The sequence below is a fragment of the Sarcophilus harrisii genome, chromosome 2 (genome assembly GCF_902635505.1).
Source record: "Sarcophilus harrisii chromosome 2, mSarHar1.11, whole genome shotgun sequence".
In the NCBI taxonomy this organism is placed as follows: domain Eukaryota; kingdom Metazoa; phylum Chordata; class Mammalia; order Dasyuromorphia; family Dasyuridae; genus Sarcophilus; species Sarcophilus harrisii.
Genome location: NC_045427.1, coordinates 426304535 through 426324430, shown reverse-complemented (window position 1 = coordinate 426324430; position 19896 = coordinate 426304535). Strand labels below are relative to the sequence as shown.

Here is a 19896-nt window from a genome sequence, read left to right as displayed (position 1 = left end):
TTCGTGTAAGTTCTTTCAGATTTTTCTGAAAGCATCCTGCTTGTCATTTCTTATAGCACAAGAATATTTCAATATAATCACGTACTTACAACTTGTTCCTTAATTGATGAGCATCCCCTCAATTTCCAATTCTTTGTTAGTACAAAAAGAGCTTATATAAATATTTTCCTGGTTTTTCCTGGTTTTTTTTCCCCTTTGGGATACACATCTAGAGGTGGTCTGGCTGGCTCAAAGAGTATACAAAGGTTTATAACTCTTCAAACATGGTTCCAAATTGCTCTCTAGAAAGGTTCAAACAGTTCATAACACCAACAGTGCTTTAATGGTTCAATTTTCCCGCAACTGTATAAGCGTCTTCTTTCTGGTGCTAGCAAACAGTCTCTGTAATCTTCTGACCTGTTGTCTGACCTTTTTACCATTTGTGGGCTTAGAGATTGCTGCCACAGATTTAGTTGCTCCCAAAGCCTATTGCTGACTTGTTGAGTATGGCCGGGTTGGACTGCACTTCACTCACCCCAGTGAGACAGATCCTTCCTGATAATCTCCTAACTTGTTTTGGGGTGTAAAACTGTTTCATCTTGTCCTTTTGCAGGTTCTGCCACTCCAGAATTTGTTTTGAGGTGTTATTTTAACAAACCATGTTAAATTTGAGAATGAGAAATTTGAGAGTGCTCAGGAAAGTTCCTGCTTATACTCTACCATCTTGGCTCTCCCTCCTTATTCCAAAAGTTTTGATAAAACTGTTTCATTACTGTCATGTTCATTGATGAAATTATTTATCACTTCTAAATAACAATGATTTAAAATTAAATTATTTAATTTCTAGCTAAATTTGAATTTTTTATTTGAAGATATTTTATGGTCTATATTCTATTATAGTCAGCATATGGCTTATTTGTTGTGGTACTTATTTATGAGATTTATATGCCAGGCCTGCCACACACAACAAAGGTCCTTTGTAAAGGGGCCATACACAACAAAGAAATTCTATTTATTTGTTTCCATTTCATATTTGTCAGAATAATATGTAACAATTAAAATTCTATTCAAGTCCTTGTTTCCAGTTTATCTTTCTGTCTGATTTGTCTGAAAGGGGTTCAGTGAAGTCTTTATCTATAGTTTTACTATTTTCCCCTTTAAATACTTAGATGCTAAGACATTCAATGCCATGTATTAAGTTCTGATATTATTTACTTATCTATGATGTCTTTAAACATAATATAGTTTCCTATAAACATAGTTTATCTTTTCTAAAAATTTATTTTTACTATTGCCCTTATCTTCACTGACACTTTCTATTTTTCTGGGTTTGCTTGAAGCACACTAAAAACTGTTCCAAACCTTATTTTAATTTTATGAATCTTTATATTTCAAGAATTTCTTATAAAACAAATTTTGTTGAATTATATTTTCTAATCCATTCTGACAGTCTTTTCTGTTTTCATGAATGAATCCTTTATATTATTGGTCTTTACAAATAAGGTATGCATTTCCCTTCATCATATATCCCTAATCTACCCCATTCCATCTGTTATAAAAGAGGTAAGAGAGAAGGAATGAGATCAACACTGATTATCGATACTTAAATGATTTGCTTCTAATAAACTGCCCTTTTTAATCCAGATTCAGCTCACTCATTTTAAAATGTTATTTCTTTTAATTGTCTTTCTCCATTTACACTCTGAAATGGATCTTTGTTTTGTTGGCCAATGTACTATTTTATCCAGACTCTATCCTCACTCTTAAAGCCCCTTTCCTGTCTCATTCCTGCTTCCCTGTGAAAGTTAGTTAATGTTTTTCTGTACAGTCCTTTTGGTTCAACTATCAATTTATCTTTCTGACAAGAGACCCATTCTCTCTACTCTTTGCATATTCTCAGATGAGAAGTTGAAGGTTCCATATTGGTGTTCCTCAATTTATTCAGGGTATTTTCTTTCCCCACTACTTTTTCTTTGTTTCTTAATCTCAAAAGGGAGCATATCCCAAGTCCCTTTTTAATTTTATCTGACTTCCTCTGTGACATTGGAAGACAATAGCATTCTACAGCGACCCTTGTTTCTTTTGTAGGTAAGTATACTACCACAGTTTAACTCCTAACTAATTAAACATATTTATTTTTCTAAGTTTCTCTTGATTTCTGTGTAAGTATTCCAAAATTTCTACATATATCTGGTCTTTTATCAGTATTGCTAGAAAGTACTATACACCATGAAAATACCACCCTCAGTTCTGTTAGCCAGTAAATTACACTAAATCTTGCAAAATTATTCTTTGGTTGCAAGCATTTTATCTTTTGACTTTTGGAATGTCATGCTCCAAGATTTTCTTAATTTCATATTAGTTGCTGCCAAGTTTTCTGGGCTCCCGAAAATCTTTAGTGTTCAAACTTTATTTATGTCTAAAAGAATTTTTCTTTGACCAAGAAGCTCTTGATTTTGATTATAACATTTCTGAGACTTTCCTTTAAGTAGGAATGATGGTTCTCCTTTTATTTTCACTTAGCCCTGTCCTTCGAATAGCTCTGGACAGTTTTCATTTATTATTTCTTGATAAATATTATCTAAGTTCTTTGTTTAGTTACTGTTTTTGGTAACTCATGATTCTTCAATTCTCCTCCTTTCCCTGTTTTCCAGTGGATACCTTTCTTTAGGTCTATTTTAAAAATATTTTTATCTTGTTCTAAAATTTCTTCTTCAGAGATATGTTTCACTTTTATCATTCTATGACTTTTACTTTTGCCATTATAATTTTCAGGGCATCTCCCATTACTTGAATAAGATTTTCTACTTTTTTTTTTTCTTTACTGAGGCAACTGGGGTCAAGTGATTTGCTTAAGGTCACACAGCTAAGAAGTATTAAGTGTCTGAGGCCAAATTTGAACTCAGGTCCTCTTGATTTCAGGGCTGGTGCTCTATCCACTGCACCACCTAGTTTCTGCCCCCCTTCTACTTTCTTAAAAAAAAAAAAAATCAGTGGATTAAAAAAAATATATATCAAATATAAAAAAGAACAAAAAAAATATAGGTAAATGTGTAAGTTTCTTTATTACATATAATTTGCTTTTTAAAAAAAATTACAGTTCTTCTCGGCAACACAATGATCCAAGACAAGTACCAAAAAAAAAAAAAAAAAAAAAAAAAAAAGAATGCTATTCATAACTAAACTAAGAACTGATGGACTTTGAATGCATATCAAGACTTTTTTCATTTGCCTTATTCTTTCTTGTGCCCCCTCCCCCTTTTTAATCTGTTTCTTTTTTTATAACTGTGACTAATATGGAAATGTTTTACATGATAGTACATGTATAAATTACTGCCTCCCATTTTTAGAAAAGGGGAGGATGGGAGAAAAATTTGGAACTCAAAATCTTGTAAAAATGAGTGCTAAAATTTTTCTTGACACATAATTGGGAAAAATACTGTTTAAAAATATTATAAATTCAATATATTACTATCAAAGATTTCTTGCCCCTGTGTTTCTTTCTAGGCATTTTAAAAAATGCTTCAATGACCCAAAAAAATTTTTATTTTCATTTTGAGGGGCAAGGAAGACAGTCAAGGGAGGCAATACTATTAGTGGCACTATTCTCTCCTCCCTGAATACCAAACCCCTCATAAAGAAAAACAGACTTTGTAAGAAAAAAGCATTGTTAAGCAAAACAAAATCACATATTTGCCATCTACAAAAAGAAGTCTCATTTTGCACCTGACATCCATTATCTACTCTCATGACAATTTACTTTTATTGTCCCAATTCTTTCCCCCAAAGCTCTAACTTTACTGCTTATCCTTTCATTTCTTCCAAGTACTCTTGTAGTTTTTTTGAAACTAATTTCTTTTCTTTGAAGTTACATTTATAGTTACTGTGGAGTTATTCTATCCTTTTCAGTTTACTCTTTGGGCATTTTTTTGGCTTGTTTTTCTTTATAGTGTTACCTTCTGTTTGCTCACATGACAGCTTCATTTGAAATGGAATTTTGAGTCACCACCAAACTCTGTCCTCTCTCACACTCTCTGATGGAACGGTCAGGCTTGTTTGGTCCTAAAGTCAATCATGGTGGGGCTTTTGCTAATGGTTTCTACCTTCCACACAAAGTGCTGGCAGGTTTAGGTCCAGTTCACTTGTTTGGATTCGGGGCTTTTTTGGTCTTCAGGGACCTCAAGACAGTCTCCAGTGTAAAGTGCTATTAACTTCTAGGTTCTGGACAATGATCATATAACCATTAAGCTCTGTTCCATGATTATAATGCTGTAGGTTTTTAAGAAGCTTTGAGAAATATTACTCAGAATATTTTGGGTTCACTGTCACTAACAAAAGTACTGTGGATTTTCCAATATCCAGGATTGACCCAATCTCACCAACAACTTAACTATCAACTCCCCACAGATCCTAATGGACAAAGCCCAGGATCCAAGCCCAAAAGCACTAAAAATCATTCCTATTGGAGGTTCAGCCTAGCAATTGCTTCTGCAGATGATACAATCATAGCTATTGAAGGAAAGTTCTTGTTACCAAAGTCCTTGACACTATTAAATAGGTTAAACATTAGGAACTGATAAGAAAAAAACAAATAAAAAACATCAAATCATGTTATGGGCCAGAACTCTGAAACAAGGATTCTTACAAGGTGTTAAGTCAGTGGAATTGATAAATACAATGGTTATCTAGTTTAGCATGGTGCTTAATAGTTCTCTAAGTTCAGGATGACTGATTTAATCTTGCAATAAATAATGGTTTCCTGGTGATATAATGATTGGTTTATACTCAGTGTAGAGCATATAAGCTGAGACAAACTCAGCCAAAGAAGGCAGAGACAGATTCATTCTGCCATCCACCTTTGGTGGTGGCTGGAGGCTGAAGAACAAATCCTTGGACTCAGACTCACTTCATTTCACACCACCATTGTGGTCTATCCTGCTGCATTTTCTCCACTGAAACCAAGTCCATGAGAAAGCTAGCAGAGTACCAGATGAAGGAGACAATAAAGACTTTTGGACTTTAACACCTGGCTATTCTTATGCTGATTACTCTACTGAAAAGAAGGCTGCTCCCAAGACCTCCAGAAAACTCAACCAAGAACATTACAAAATCAATGCAAGTGACATTAAAGAAGCAACAGTAATCTTTGCCTTGCTATTATACCTTAAAGACCATAGGATTTCCACCTAATTTGCAGTTGAAATGTCTTGTTTTCCCCATCATATGTAAGTTTGTTGAGAGCAGGGACTATTTTGCTTTTCTGTTTTTGTCTCTAACTGCTTATTAATTTATTTCATCATGAACCCCCACAATGCCGAGTGTTTCCCACCCCCCAAAACACTTTCAATATCCAGGCACTTTAGAATTCTTATTTGAATCAAGTATTTCAGGTTTTAGACACTCCTAAAGCATTATGGTCAGAGTACTAGCAGATTGCTAATTTGTTTCCCTGTCCTCAAGTTGGCTTCCCTGGCAAAAGGTAGTCCATAAACTTCTGGCTAGCTTTTAAAAAAAATTAACATTTGTATTTTTTGTTCTTGAATTGCTTAAGTTTCCTCCTGCACATCACCAACTTCTTGACAATCATATCTTTGTAACATACTGTCTCTTTAAGGTTCCTTTTAAAAGGAGCAGTTAATGATGGAAAAGAACAGAAAAGGTATTTCTGTGTAAAGGAAGAGTCTGTATCAATTATTAAAGGATTTAAGATATTGTTGATGTTGCAGATGAACATTATGATGCCTAAAATGAATATAAAAAGAATTTTACTTTAACATAAGTTGCTAAAAATGCATATGAAGAAACATAGCTTTCAAATAGGATTTGAACAGTTTGGAACAACACAATCTGTACAAAAGTAAGAATTGATTTGGAGCTTTCTGTCAACAATGTGGAGTGATGTTATGTTTGTGTGGGAACAGTTGAATGTTATGAGGAAGCAGAAAAAGATCATTATTCATTAAAAATCATAGAGAAATAGGACTGTAAAAAAAGGCAGTCTATCAAGGACACTTGAGGGAGAGACCTTTTCAGTGCCGTCAGAACTAAGGCATAAGAGATCCCTCAGCTAATCTGCATATCTGTCACATAAGTGAAGTGGATAAAACTAAGAAAATGAGAAATTAATGTTTGGACACTGAGATAAATTTAAAAGCTTATTAAGTTTGTAAGTTTAAAAGGGAACTATTGATTTGTTGGGGAAATTTGGGGTGTTGTGATTTTTTAAAGTCAAAAATGAGTGACTAAGAATTAGGAGGAGGGTCTCACAAGCAAGTATCAAAACAGAGAAGGCAGCAAAGAAAGGTAAGGAACCTTCAGAAAAGAAAAGAAGTAAAAAGAAAGCAGGGGATTGAAAAGTGGTTCCACCGGAACAGAACAACAGTTACAGAAGGAATGCTTTGATTGATGAATCCTGATTGGCCAGAAAAAAGTGAATTCATAGATCAAGAGCTCCAGCACCCAGCCACCCAGGGTGGGAGAAAGGTGAGTAGCTCTCTGCTACCACTTCTGTATGCAAAAGGGAATTACAGCTGCTTTGATGGCCTAGTGAGGAGGAGGGTAAGGGTGCTGCTGTGAGTTCTATTCTGAATGGGTTGTGAAATTTTTGGATAGGGAATGGGAAATACCCAGCATTCTGGTGGAGGATGCAGAATGAGAGGTAAAGGAGTTCATTATTAAGTGCTTACTATATACAGCATCTAAGTGAGTAAATAAAAGGCTTGGGCTGCTTTGTAGAGCCCCAAGAGAGCCAGTTTGTTGAGCTCTGCAGTTCTCTGGCTAGAGAGTTACTATGTATATTAATAGCTAACATCTTTTAATACTTTCTTTAAAGATGATGATTATTTGAAAGATCTTATAAAATATTATGTTTAAGTGAAAAAGAGTATTTCCCCAGATTGAATGGTGAAAATCAACAGTAAAGTAGTGAGGAGAAAAGTAGTTTAATATGGTACATATGTTTCCCAATGGAGAACTAAAACTGCAGTCTAGAACTGAATAATTTGAATAATAAGAGTTGGCTTTTCCCTTGAGTATTTATAATCTAAGTTACTATAAGTTTGTACTATTACTTGCTGTAGCATTTGAGAAAATTGGTATGAGTATAATATGGATATCTAAGTATTGTTATATATTACAAACATCATTATACTTTAATATGTTAGTATCTATAATGTTTTATATATATATATATATATAAATAAAACATTTACTGTTAATTAAATGATATTTCAAATCTAAAAGTCTCCATTAGCCAATCAAAAAATACATGGATGCTAGAGTAGTTTAAGCGGGGAAGTATATATTTGTCCTCAACAGGATTATATCTACTCCTAAGATCCTAAGAGAGTTTAAATTTAATTGTGTGCTAGTGATCTATTTCTGGCAACTTAGACCTGCTACTGTGCAGGAGGGAATAAAACAAATCCAGAAAAAGAAGTGGGGTGTCTTAAGAGGCCTAAACAAAGAGGATGAGTTACTCAAGGTATAGACATTAAAACTCCACTGGGTGGGCTCTACTGTACAGCATTTATTAATGTTAAGCATGGGGACAGTAGATACTATTTTGCATATGACTTTCCATATCTCATGTCACTTCTTTGCAATTTTCACTTTCAATTGTTTTACGCTTGCTGTAGTTTCCATTTAATTGTTGTAGTCATTCATTATGTCTATTGTTTTCTGGTCTCTGTTTACATCACTCTCCAGCAGCTCATAGAGTTTTCACCATGCTTCATAATAGTCATCATTTTTTACAATCCAGCACTCTTCCATTAAATTCATATACCAAAATATATTTAGATATTTTCTAATTGATGAATATTTACTTTGCTTTCAATTCTTTGCTATTCCCAAAATGTAGTACTATAAATATTTTGATAGGAGATTTTCTTCTTGTTAGTGGCTTCAATGGGATTTAAGAATGTTGATGGAATCGCTGGGTCAAAGTGTATGGAAATTTTAGTAATTTTATTTGCTTAATTTCAAATTGCTTTCCAAAATGGTTACAGTGATTCACAGCACCAACAATACATTAGTATGCCTGACTTTCTGCAACCTCTCAGCCCCTGACTATTCCAATTTTTTGTTATCTTTGTCACTTTGCTGGGTATAAGGTAAAACTTGAAGTTGTTTTGATTTGTGTTTCTCTCATTATTAGTGCTTTGGAGCATCTTTCATATGGTTGTTAACAGTTTGTAATTTTTTTGAGAACTATTTTCTGACTAGCCTTTTATGCAGTCTTAGATTAGATAAGATGGTTTGTAATGGTTTGTAAATAACCATTCAAGTGACAGAGTGCCTTTAAAATGTTTTCATTGTGTTTATGTAAATAATTTGGTTTCCTTTAAGACTTTCCATGTAATCACACTAACTAGAAGACTTACGTATGTGTTCTTTCTACTCTTAACATGCTGCCAAATGATATTCCTAAAAAACTCCTAAATAACTAAGGGCCAATATTGTCATTCCTGTTTTTGGACTTAACACCTGGTTTGCACCAAATTATGTTTCCCTATTCCCTGCTCCTACTAAAATTTTCAATTAATAAACAATCTATCCATATATTACTGCATACTCTTTTCTACTACTAAAACTACAAACTTTTTTCTCTGTATACCTTCCTATAGTAATTTTATGTAGTGCTTACTATAAAATGTCTTGTCATTTCAAATTTTTACTAAGAGCCATTTTTTCTTCCCTGAGATACAAATCTTGATTTCTAAATTGCTACCTACTTATAACCGAGTTATAAAACATTTATCAGCATTTGATTGATATCAAAAGTGACAAACTTAAAAAGGATATATTACATATGGACAGTTTTTCTTTTTGCTATATTCTTTCTAGTACTTTATTTGGTCAGTATTTTTTTATGAGAAACTGTGTCTGGGTAATTATGATAAATACTAGATGCCAAATTAACTCATTCATGTCCATGACTTTTTTTTTTTTTTTTAAATTTAATAGCCTTTTATTTACAGGTTATATGCATGGATAACTTTACAGCGTTAACAATTGCCAAACCTCTTGTTCCAATTTTTCACCTCTTACCCCCCACCCCCTCCCCTAGATGGCAGGATGACCAGTAGATGTTAAATACATTAAAATATAAATTAGATACACAATAAGTATACATGACCAAAACATTATTTTGCTGTATAAAAAGAATCAGCATGTCCATGACTTTCACACTAATAATAAAAGAACTCTTCTTCACTAGTTGAAATAGTAAAAATATTCATAATCTATATCACTATCTTTATTTCATCTATTTTTTGGCTGTAATGACTCCAACTGTTTGAAATCTCATCCCAGACACATAGCATTTAATTTCCTGAGTATTAACAGATTAAGTACTTATACTTTTTATGGAAAAAGGATGCAAAAAGGCTTAGACGAATGAGATAACATAAAATACATATGAACAGCAGTGTAATAAGGGTGCTCACAAAAGTCAGTATTATGTGAGATGATTATTCTTTCTTATATTAGTAACCATTAACTGAGATTAAAATTCTCCTTTCTATTTCCTCATTCAGAAAGAAACCTATTATACAGCCAGTCTCTGAATGGTGCATATTTGGTTGGGATCCCACTCAATTAGAAAACCTACTAAAGAGAACTTTACTCACTAAAGGTAAATAATCCAGGCCTACTGCATCCTATTCAGGCAAGCTTGGATGGAGGTAAATCCCTTGATCTAGACTGCTGGAGGCTCGGGGTGATTTGGGTAGAGAGGACTAAGAATGACATAATTAAGGTCACTGTCCCCAGTACCTCCACAATGACCACAATGAAAATGCTAAGAATAACAACACAACTCAAAAGGAATATTGCAAAGTAAGAACAAGCTTGGTCCCAAAAAAGAAGGATGAGAAGATGCCCCCCCCCCCCCCCCCCCCCCCCCCCCCCCGTCCTCGTCACCAGGGATGAGATGAGGAGTAATGAGGAGGGAAAAGGGAGAAAAACTTGACAGTACAAAAACTATATCAATAAAACTACTTAAATTTTAAAAAATAAAAAAAATTATTATTTTTTTTAAATCTAAAGATTTAATCTAATGGATTAAAGAATCTAGTAGAAGGGGGAGGATTCTTCGAAGATGGCAAATCTAAATGAAGAAACCAGTCTAAATCAGTGATCAATTAAGTGTAAATCACATATTAATTAAGAGCATAACATGTGCAGAACTCTGTGATAGGCAGGAGAGAAGATATAGAGCCAATGAGGTTATCTCTGTTACCAGTATCAGAGAGCAAGAGTCTAAGAACACATGAATGAATCTTAAAGATATTCTCCTATAAAAAACAACAACAAAAGTGTAAAGAAGTTAGGTAAAAAAAAGGACAAAAATGTACAACAGGAAGCAATAGGAAGGACTAAGTCAGAAAACCTAGATTTGACTATGGCAGAGTCACTTAAGGAAACTGAAATTATATCTAAAACAAAGGGGTTGATTACTAAAATACCTTCTGGCTCTAAATCCTAGGATTCTAAGAAGTAGGAACCTTGGCAAAGTTTTTATCTTATTTTTCTAAAACAAAAGTGTTAATGAATTATAGTCTACCAAATTCCTCTAGATTAAGCATGCCAAAATGTTCTTTCGGAGGATAATGGATTACTTAATGTTGCAAATATTCCAATAGATACTGTAATAAGTTCAACATAAAAGCAAATAGTAGGAGAAAAAATTTATCTAGAATAATTGTCATGGAAACCTGAAAGTCAAATAAATGCCCTATTTAGTCAGGTCTTATTTCTAGTGATCATACCTCTGCTTGCCAGGCCAAAGTGGAAGCGGAGAGAGCTGAAGTGCGACCAGCCCCTAGAACTGCAATTGTTTCCCCATCATCATCCACCACTTTGAAGTCCAGGTCTTCATTATACTTTCTTCTCTTCACCTGTCGTCCTGAGCGCCGTTTCTACAGAACAAACAAATCTAATCAGGGAGGAACTGTTCTTTCCGTCAAAGTTAAATTTCAGGGATCTAAGATCCATAAGATTTAGGAGGGAAGTACCATTTCTTTTTCAGAATGGCACAAAAGAATCCTGTGAGTTTTACCAGCATTTATTCAAGTATGTGTATATTCTTCCCTTGGAAAACTCAACACACAAAAATCACACTTCACAAAGTTAGTGTTTTCACACTTTGTCAAACAATCCTTTTCTATGAAGTATGGAATCTGACTTAAATCAAAAACTACATGCTTCTCTATCTGGTTTGTGTGATCTCCAAACTCTTAAATTTTATTATTTCAAGTAACTTCTAAATAAGAGGACTAAGTACCAGCCCCCAAGTCAGGAGGACCCAAGTTCAAATTTGGCCTCAGACACTTAACACTTCTGAGCTGTGTGACCCTGAGCAAGTCACTTAACCCCAATTGCCTCAGGGGGGAAAAAGACAAATAAATAAACAAACAAACAAATAAATGAATAAATAAGAGGACTATAAAGTAATTTTAAGGAATCCCAAATCTGAAAGCCATTTTCATTACTCTGTCACACTAACTACATCTTTTTTTTGATTCATGAAGATTACTAGCCTTATGGATCCCAAGCCCCACCAATTTCTATCACTTTCACATGCTTACTATTCTCCTTTCTTCGCCTTGCCTTTCCTATTTGCTAACTCTCAATCTTTCTCACATGATACACAAATTGTGAAACAATAACAAAAAATCTATGCTCTACTAGTTTACAAGCAGTGTTTTTATTTTGCATGCCAGAATACTGACTATGCTCAGATACTGACCTACTCCTGGCTGTAAATCTATAATTCTATGATTAACACAATTTTGGAGGGTTTGAAAGGTAGAAAAGGTCCACAAAAAAGGCTGCATTGCGTGATCATAGATGATTCATTAAAAACAGAACAGCCCAATTGGATAGCTGGGAGAAGTTCAGGAAATTGAGCATTTCCAGGACTTTCAAAAGAAGTTGAAGATTCCATGAATCTTCCATGAACTTCATGAGGTTCCATGAATAGTTGTTGAATTGTTGTTGTTGTTGTTTTTCTCTTTGTATCTCTAGTACCCACTATAGTACCCTACACATATAACTAATGAATGTTTGTTGATTCAAAGGGGGAAAAAAGACAACTCAATTTATGAGTGGAGGTGGGAGTGGGGAAAGGAAGTTCTACTTAAAGCAGTTTTTAGGAATGAGATTTAGGTGGGCTTTAAAATGGCTTTGGTGACCCTGCCAAACTGTCCTGAAATAAGGAGCACATTCATGTCTCTAGCCCATTTTAAAGTATTCAGATATAAAAATTTCTTATATAAACAGTGATAATATTCTGAACCCTAAAATTCTTAGAAGGACATAACTCCCTCTGAAAAGAATACTGGTCCCCAAAAAATACACTATTCACTATTTTCTGTATCTCTGACCAAGACCTATGACTCAGATTTATAGAAGTAAACCAAAGGCAGGCATAAATTAGTAATAAAGTGGCAAAAAGCAAGATCTCATCTGGAAGCTTTCGTCCAAAGTGGTTCCCAGTCATAGCTATACCTGGCTGTCAGCAGATTCAGTGGATTCCTCTGGGTTCCGATTAGATGGACTCAGTAGGCCCTGATCCAACTCTAAGTTTTCCACAGATGTATCATTTTTCCTCTTCCCTTTCTTCCTTTTCTCTACAGGGGTTGGTCCTTGCTCCTTACTATAAAAAAAAATTGACAAGTTAAATTTCTTGACATAATGACTTAAATCTCTTGGGCAGTTAAAAAACTCTAACATCAAATATGCCCATAGATGATAAGACTACTTTTTCAAGAAGAACACACAGGTTGGAAAAGGACTCAGAAAATATGAATTAAAGTCTGGCAAAAACAAAAATTCAAAAACCAAAAAAAATCTAAACCCAGATATCATGGCCCCAAGACCAAAAGAGTATTAACAGGATTTTTAGTTTTTCATGAGAACAGAAGTTGTATTTATGTTAACTATAAGCAAAAGTCTTTTCAAGATTTACTGATCTATGTGGAAGAGAGCAATTTTCCTAGGTCAGATCCTTAGCCAAATAAACTCCAATTCCTTTTCATTTCACTTAATCTAGATACAGTCCTCATATGCTAAAGTAAGCCAGAGTATTTAACATTTCCAGAATAGATGTGAAAGAGATAAGGAATAATGACCACTAGAAAGATGCTGACCTGGCCTTCTTGGTTTTCATCCTGGGTGTAGAATCTGTGCTGCCCCTTTTGTCTTTAGCATCCTTGGAGAGTCTGGGCTCTCTTGGTTTCCTAGCTTTCTTAACAGTCTCCTTTTGTTTCGGCTCCTTCTGCTTTTTAGGCTCTTTGGCCTTTTTAGGTTCTTTTGGTTCTTTAGGTTCTCTCTTCCTCTTTGGTTTCGGTTCTCTATCCTTGACTTCTTTCTCCACAGCTTCTTGTTCACTTGGATCCTTTTTCTTCCGTTTCTTCTTCACCCCCGTGCCTCCACCTCCACTATCCTCCATCCCATTATGGGAAGTCATTTTCCTAGGAAAAAGGTGGTCAGCGTCTTCAGCTGGATAGAGGTCCTTCTGAAGGATACAATGACTGGCCAAATCTGTAATTTTCTCTTCCTGATCAGTGCTGCTAACAAATGAAGACTGAGACTTGTACTCACAAGTAACAGAGGCATCAGACATTGGGGAGCGACTCAGAACTTTTAAATTTGAAAACTGCTGGAAATACAAGAAAAAAAAAAGATTAAATTTCCTGTTAGTATTCAATACTTAAAAGATTTGCTATGCACTTAAATGCATTGTAGAGTTCCCTCTACACACTTCATAAACGAGAAGTGAAAACCAGCACATACTAAGGTTTTATGAGTTCTTATGATATAGACATAAACGTTCATGAGTGATATTCTGGAGGGTACCTACCATTCTCTTCCACCAAAAAGTCTCTGGCACCAATGTCAAACACAAAATAACAAGTATGCTGTCCTAATCTAGGAAGGCATTTCTTATAACTCTCTTATCTTAATTTGCTGAGTAAAAAAGAACTAAATGTGAACATAATATCTGGAAAAGATAAAATGACTAGATTCCATCCAATCTATTCTGTCTTATTCCCTCTCTTAAGTCTACCCTCTCTTTACTTCCTTGTTCAAATGTGAAATTCAGAGGCAAACACAGTATAGCATACTATGGCCAAAAATGTGAAACAAGGCAAGCAAAATTAGTTTTGTTACTTTAAAGCTATAGCTCATTTCTGACCTGAAAGAATATTACCTAGCTTCAATAACCTATCAATGAATAAATTTATTAAACTCCTATAGTATGACAGAACTTCCCCTCCCCCGCCAAAAAAATTCTTGATCTCAAGAAGCTTACAATATATTGAGGGGGGAGAAGGGATGACAACAATACATACATACATATATGTATATACAAAAGAAATATAAGGTAATATTGGTGGGGGAGAGGAAATGAGCAGCAAGGAAAATTACATCAAGAAAGATTTCCTTCAAGTAATGGGGTTTGAACCAAGTACTGAAGGAAACAAAGGGTTCTAAGAAGAATGAGGACTACGGTACTAACAAGAAGGTTGTCTAGTGTGAAGGCCTGGAGACAGGAAAGGCCATATATGAGAAAGAGCAAGGTAGTCATTTGGGCTAGATCATGGAAAATAAGAAAGGAAGTAATGTATAAGAAAGTTAGAAGGTGGATTGGGGGTCAGGAGAAAGAACTTTAAAGGCCTAAAAGAGATTATATTTGATTCTGTAGCAGGTAATATATCAGGTAGATCAGAGTTGTACTTCAGGAAAATCATTTGAGGCAAAGTATACAGTTCTGTATATTGTAATACTATACCATATATATTTCTATGGGTCATATTTTTGGACAAGGAAATAAAGAAGATAGACTAGGGGAATAAGGCAATAAAGCTTGAATATAATCTCATCATTTTACTTCTTCCAAATATTTTATCTACATTCAGTTCTTTTTTTTACTCCATAAATTAAGATATGAGATAAGCTGAAGAGATGCCATATATAATCACAGTAATCTTATTTGTGATAAAAGTTAGAAAACAAGATAGGCAACCAATAAAGTATCATATAAAAGTGCAATGGAATTATTGGTATACTTTAAGGAATGAAAAATACAAATAATACAGAGAAACATGAGAAAGCCTAAATAGATGCTATAGGGTGAGGAAAATAGAACCAAAAGAACAATATACATATAAGCTTCAACAATCAATAAAATTAACACTGAGAAACAACAAAACTCTGGTGAAATACAACAGTCAAATGTTATGCTAAAAACCTAGATTAATTAAATCTACAACAATCTGCTTGCTGATCTACTAGTTTATTAGCCTGTCCAAAAAAAAAAAAAAAAAAGGAAATAAGATTATTCTAGCATGACATAAACTTGATGAAACCATGCTGGTTCTTTTGTGATTACAATTTCCTTTTTCAGATGTGTACTAACGTCCCTTTAATACAAAAAAAGATCTAAAATTGTTCAAGGAATACTGGTCTACAGTTTGTAGATTTCATTTTCTTATCTCTTCAGAAAATTAGGGGTTTCGTTTTGGTCTCTCTTCAATCTTTTAGGCCTCTGCCTACTCTCTCTATATCTCTGTCATCTCTCAAAACTAACTGACAGCAGCTCAGCATATACATCTAACAGTTACCTGAGAGGCCATCAATACAGTTCAACAAAGCTTAGTGCTTTGACTTTTGAGTATCAAAGGCAACTAAATGTTCTCATATTTTAGTCCCTATATATTGAATACCATTTTGTTTTTTCTACTCCAATACAGTCAGAATTAATCAGCTAGAAAGTCAATAAAAACTCATTAAGATCATATTATATGGTAGGAATTATATAAAGAATTAAGACTATAAACTTGCCACTAATGAAGAGGAAATTAGAGCAATAATTAGGAATTACTTTGCCCAACTTTATGCCAATAAATTCGACAACTTAAATGAAATGGAAGAATACCTTCAAAAATATAGCTTGCCCAGATTAACAGAGGAAGAAGTAAATAGACAGTCCCATTTTAGAAAAAGAAATAGAACAAGCTATTAACCAACTACCTAAGAAAAAATCCCCAGGACCAGATGGATTTACATGTGAATTCTACCAAACATATAAAGAACAATTAACTCCAATGCTATATAAACTATTTGAAAAAATAGGGACTGAAGGAGTCCTACCAAATTCCTTTTATGACACAGACATAGTACTGATACCTAAACCAGGTAGGATGAAAACAGAGAAAGAAAATTATAAACCAATCTCCCTAATTAACATTGATGCTAAAATCTTAAATAAAATATTACCAAAAAGATTACAGAAAATCATCCCCAGGATAATACACTATGATCAAGTAGGATTTATACCAGGAATGCAGAGCTGGTTCAATATTAGGAAAACTATTAGCATAATTGATTATATCAATAACCAAATTAACAAAAACCATATGATCATCTCAATAGATGCAGAAAAAGCATTTGATAAAATCCAACATCCATTCCTAATAAAAACACTTGAGAGTATAGGAATAAATGGACTTTTCCTTAAAATAGTCAGGAGCATATATTTAAAACTGTCAGTTAAGTATCATATGCAATGGGGAAAAACTGGAACCTTTCCCAGTTAGATCAGGAGACAAACAAGGTTGCCCACTATCACCATTATTATTCAATACTGTATTAGAAATGCTAGCCTCGGCAATAAGAGTCGAGAAAGAGATTAAAGGAATTAGAGTAGGTAATGAAGAAACCAAACCATCACTCTTTGCAGATGATATGATCTCTCTACTTAGAGAACCCCAGAGATTCTACTAAAAAGCTTTTAGAAATAATACATAACTTTAGCAAAGTTGCAGAATACAAAATAAATCTACATAAATCCTCAGCATTTTTATACATCACCAACAAAATCCAACAGCAAGACATATAAAGAGAAATTCCATTAAAAATAACTGTCGATAGCATAAAATATTTGGGAATCTATCTAGCAAAGAAAAGTCAGGAATTATATGAGCAAAATTACAAAGCACTTTCCACACAAATAACGTCAGATTTAAATAATTGGAAAAATATTAAGTGCTCTTGGATAGGCAAAGCGAATATAATAAAAATGACTATACTCCCTAAAGTAATCTATTTATTTAGTGCTATACCAATCAGACTCCCAAGAAACTATTTTAATGACCAAAGAATAACTAGAGATCATTATTGATCATAAAATAGAAAATTTTGATTCTATCAAATTAAAAAGCCTTTGTGTAAACAAAACTAATGCAAACAAATTAGAAGGGAAGCAACAAACTGGGAAAACATTTTTACAGTTAAAGGATCTGATAAAGGCCTCATTTCCAAAATATATAGAGAACTGACTCTCATTTATAAGAAATCACGCCATTCTCCAATTGATAAATGGTCAAAGGATATGAATAGACAATTTTCAGATGATGAAATTGAAACTATTTCCACTCATGAAAGAGTGTTCCAAATCATTATTGGTCAGAGAAATGCAAATTAAGACAACTCTGAGATACCACTACATCCCTGTCAGATTGGCTAAGATGACAAGAAAAAATAATGATGAATGTCGGAGGGGATGCAGGAAAACTGAGACACTGATGCATTGTTGGTGGAGTTGTGAATGAATCCAACCATTTTGGAGAGCAATCTGGAATTATGCCCAAAAAGTTATCAAACTGTGCATACCCTTTGATCCAACTGTGTTATTACTGGGCTTATATCCCAAAGAAATACTAAAGAAGGGAAAGGGACCAGCATGTGCCAAAATGTTTGTGGTGGCCCTGTTTGTAGTTGTTAGAAAGTGGAAAATGAATGGATGCCCATCAATTTGAGAATGGTTGGTAAATTGTGGTATATGAATATTATTGTTCTGTAAGAAATGGCCAGCAGGATGAATACAGAGAGGCTTGGAGAGACTTACATGAACTGATGCTAAGTGAAATGAGCAGAACCAGGAGATCATTATATACCTCACCAACGATACTGTATGAGGATGTATTCTGATGGAAGAGGATTTCTTCGACAAAGAGAAGACCTAATTCAGTTCCAGCTGATCAATGATGGACAGAAGCAGCTACACCCAAAGAAAGAACACTGGGAAATGAGTGTAAACTGTTTGCATTTTTGTTTTTCTTCCCAGGTTATTTTTACCTTCTGGTAAAAAGGATTGGATATCAATCCTTCCTGTGCAACAAGAGAACTGTTCGGTTCTGCACACATATCCTGTAGTTAGGATATACTATAACATATTTAACATATATAAGACTGCTTGCCATCTAGGGGAGGGAATGGAGGGAGGGAAGGGAAAAGTTGGAACAGAAGTGAGTGCAAGGGATAATGTTGTAAAAAATAACCCATGCATATGTTCTGTCAATAAAAAGTTACAATAAAAAAAAAGAGAAAAATTGCCCATGCACATATCTTGTAAATAAAAAGCTATTAAAAAAAAAAACCAATTGAGAATATAAAGAAAAGCAAACAGTGCTTACCTCCAAGGAATTCAAATTCTAATGAGAAAGACAATATTCAAATAACTACATGTATACAAGAACTATATAGATGGAATACAATCTCAAGATGGAAATTACTTAGAATGGGGAGAACCAGAAACAGCCTCCTGAAGAAGGCAGGATTTGATCTGAGACTTAAAGGAAGCCAAGAGGCAGAGGTGAGAAGGGAAAACATTTCCAAGCATGGGGGTCTAGAAATTAATATGGCTGGATCATATTGTATATGAATTGTACAGTGTACAAAGAATAGAATGATAGGAAGGAACAGATTGAAAAACATTTTAATGCCAAACACAGTCCTTTATATGCAACACTGGAGATATTTTCTATGATTTAGTATAATTCCCTCATTTTACAGGTCAGGAAACAGGCTTAGCAAGGCTGTAGCTTGCCCAAAGCTCATAGCTATTAAATAGTATGGGGAGACTTAAACTGTGAGCTTCTATATCTAAATTCAGAACTCTTCCCCCACTATACCCTGCATTTTTGGAATGCCTCTTTGGAAAAGAAAACAGAACCAAAATAAGAAGTGAGCAGCTCTTCCTTCTAACTTTACCATATTATCATAGACCCCAAGAAATAGTCCTACCATTTCCTTGATGTTCCATCTTGCTCCAATGTACCTAAGATGTGTCTTCTATTTCATTTCTCTGCTTTTCTTGCTAATCTCAACCTAAACCTTTTGTCTCTTGGCAGTATTACATTACAGGGTTCTAGCATGTGCTTTTGTAACCATCCTCTGATAGATAACCTGCCTCAGCTTTTTAATTTGGTGATTTATATCATTTCTAAGCATGGTCATCTCTTCAAAAAAAAAATGACATTTATAGAGCTATATATATAGTGATATATATATATATATATATAGTTTTAAAGTGCTATAGAGCACTTTAAAAGGCTTTATACATTATGTTTTTGGAGCTTCCAAACAACCCTCTAAAGTATGTGTTATGGTTATTACCATCTTGAATTTATTGTTGAGGAAATGGAGATCAGAGAAATTAAGTGCTTTGCCCAGAATTGCATAGCTAATTGGTGTTAGAGGCAGGATTCAAAGACTCATTTTCCTTACTACAAAATTCAGTGTTAAGTTCTTTTTCCTCTCATCAAATTATTTGCCTTTGTGGCTTCAGAATTTTATTCCTCCCTCCCCCACCCCCTGCCTCCCTGAGGCAATTGGGGTTAAGTGACTTGCCCAGGATCACACACCCAGGAAGAGTTAGTTAAGTGTCTTGATACCAGATGTGAACTCAGGTCCTCCTGACTTCAGGGACTGTGTGCTCTACCCACTGTGCCACCTAGCTGCCCCCACAATTTTATTCTTGACACAGTTTCTTAATCCCATTGGAACATGGAATGTGGAATCAGATCCAAGTTAAAATCTCAATGCTGCCAGTTGCTAATTGTGGAC

General features: G+C 34.4%; 1 protein-coding gene across 10 annotated transcripts in view; it reads right to left on the bottom strand.

The window, feature by feature from the left end:
* Positions 1–19896, bottom strand: part of CHD6 (chromodomain helicase DNA binding protein 6) — a 162283-nt gene that overhangs the window by 91486 nt on the left and 50901 nt on the right. For 8 of the 10 annotated variants that reach the window (XM_031954000.1, XM_031953995.1, XM_031953997.1 and 5 more), the window contains 3 exons: positions 13134–13645; positions 12493–12640; positions 10752–10901 (listed from right to left, as the gene is read on the bottom strand). In XM_031954000.1, the coding sequence (XP_031809860.1) occupies positions 10752–10901; positions 12493–12640; positions 13134–13645 (810 nt within the window). The remainder of the gene's footprint in view (positions 1–10751; positions 10902–12492; positions 12641–13133; positions 13646–19896) is intronic. The other 2 variants (XM_031953998.1, XM_031953994.1) reach the window with 1 other exon arrangement.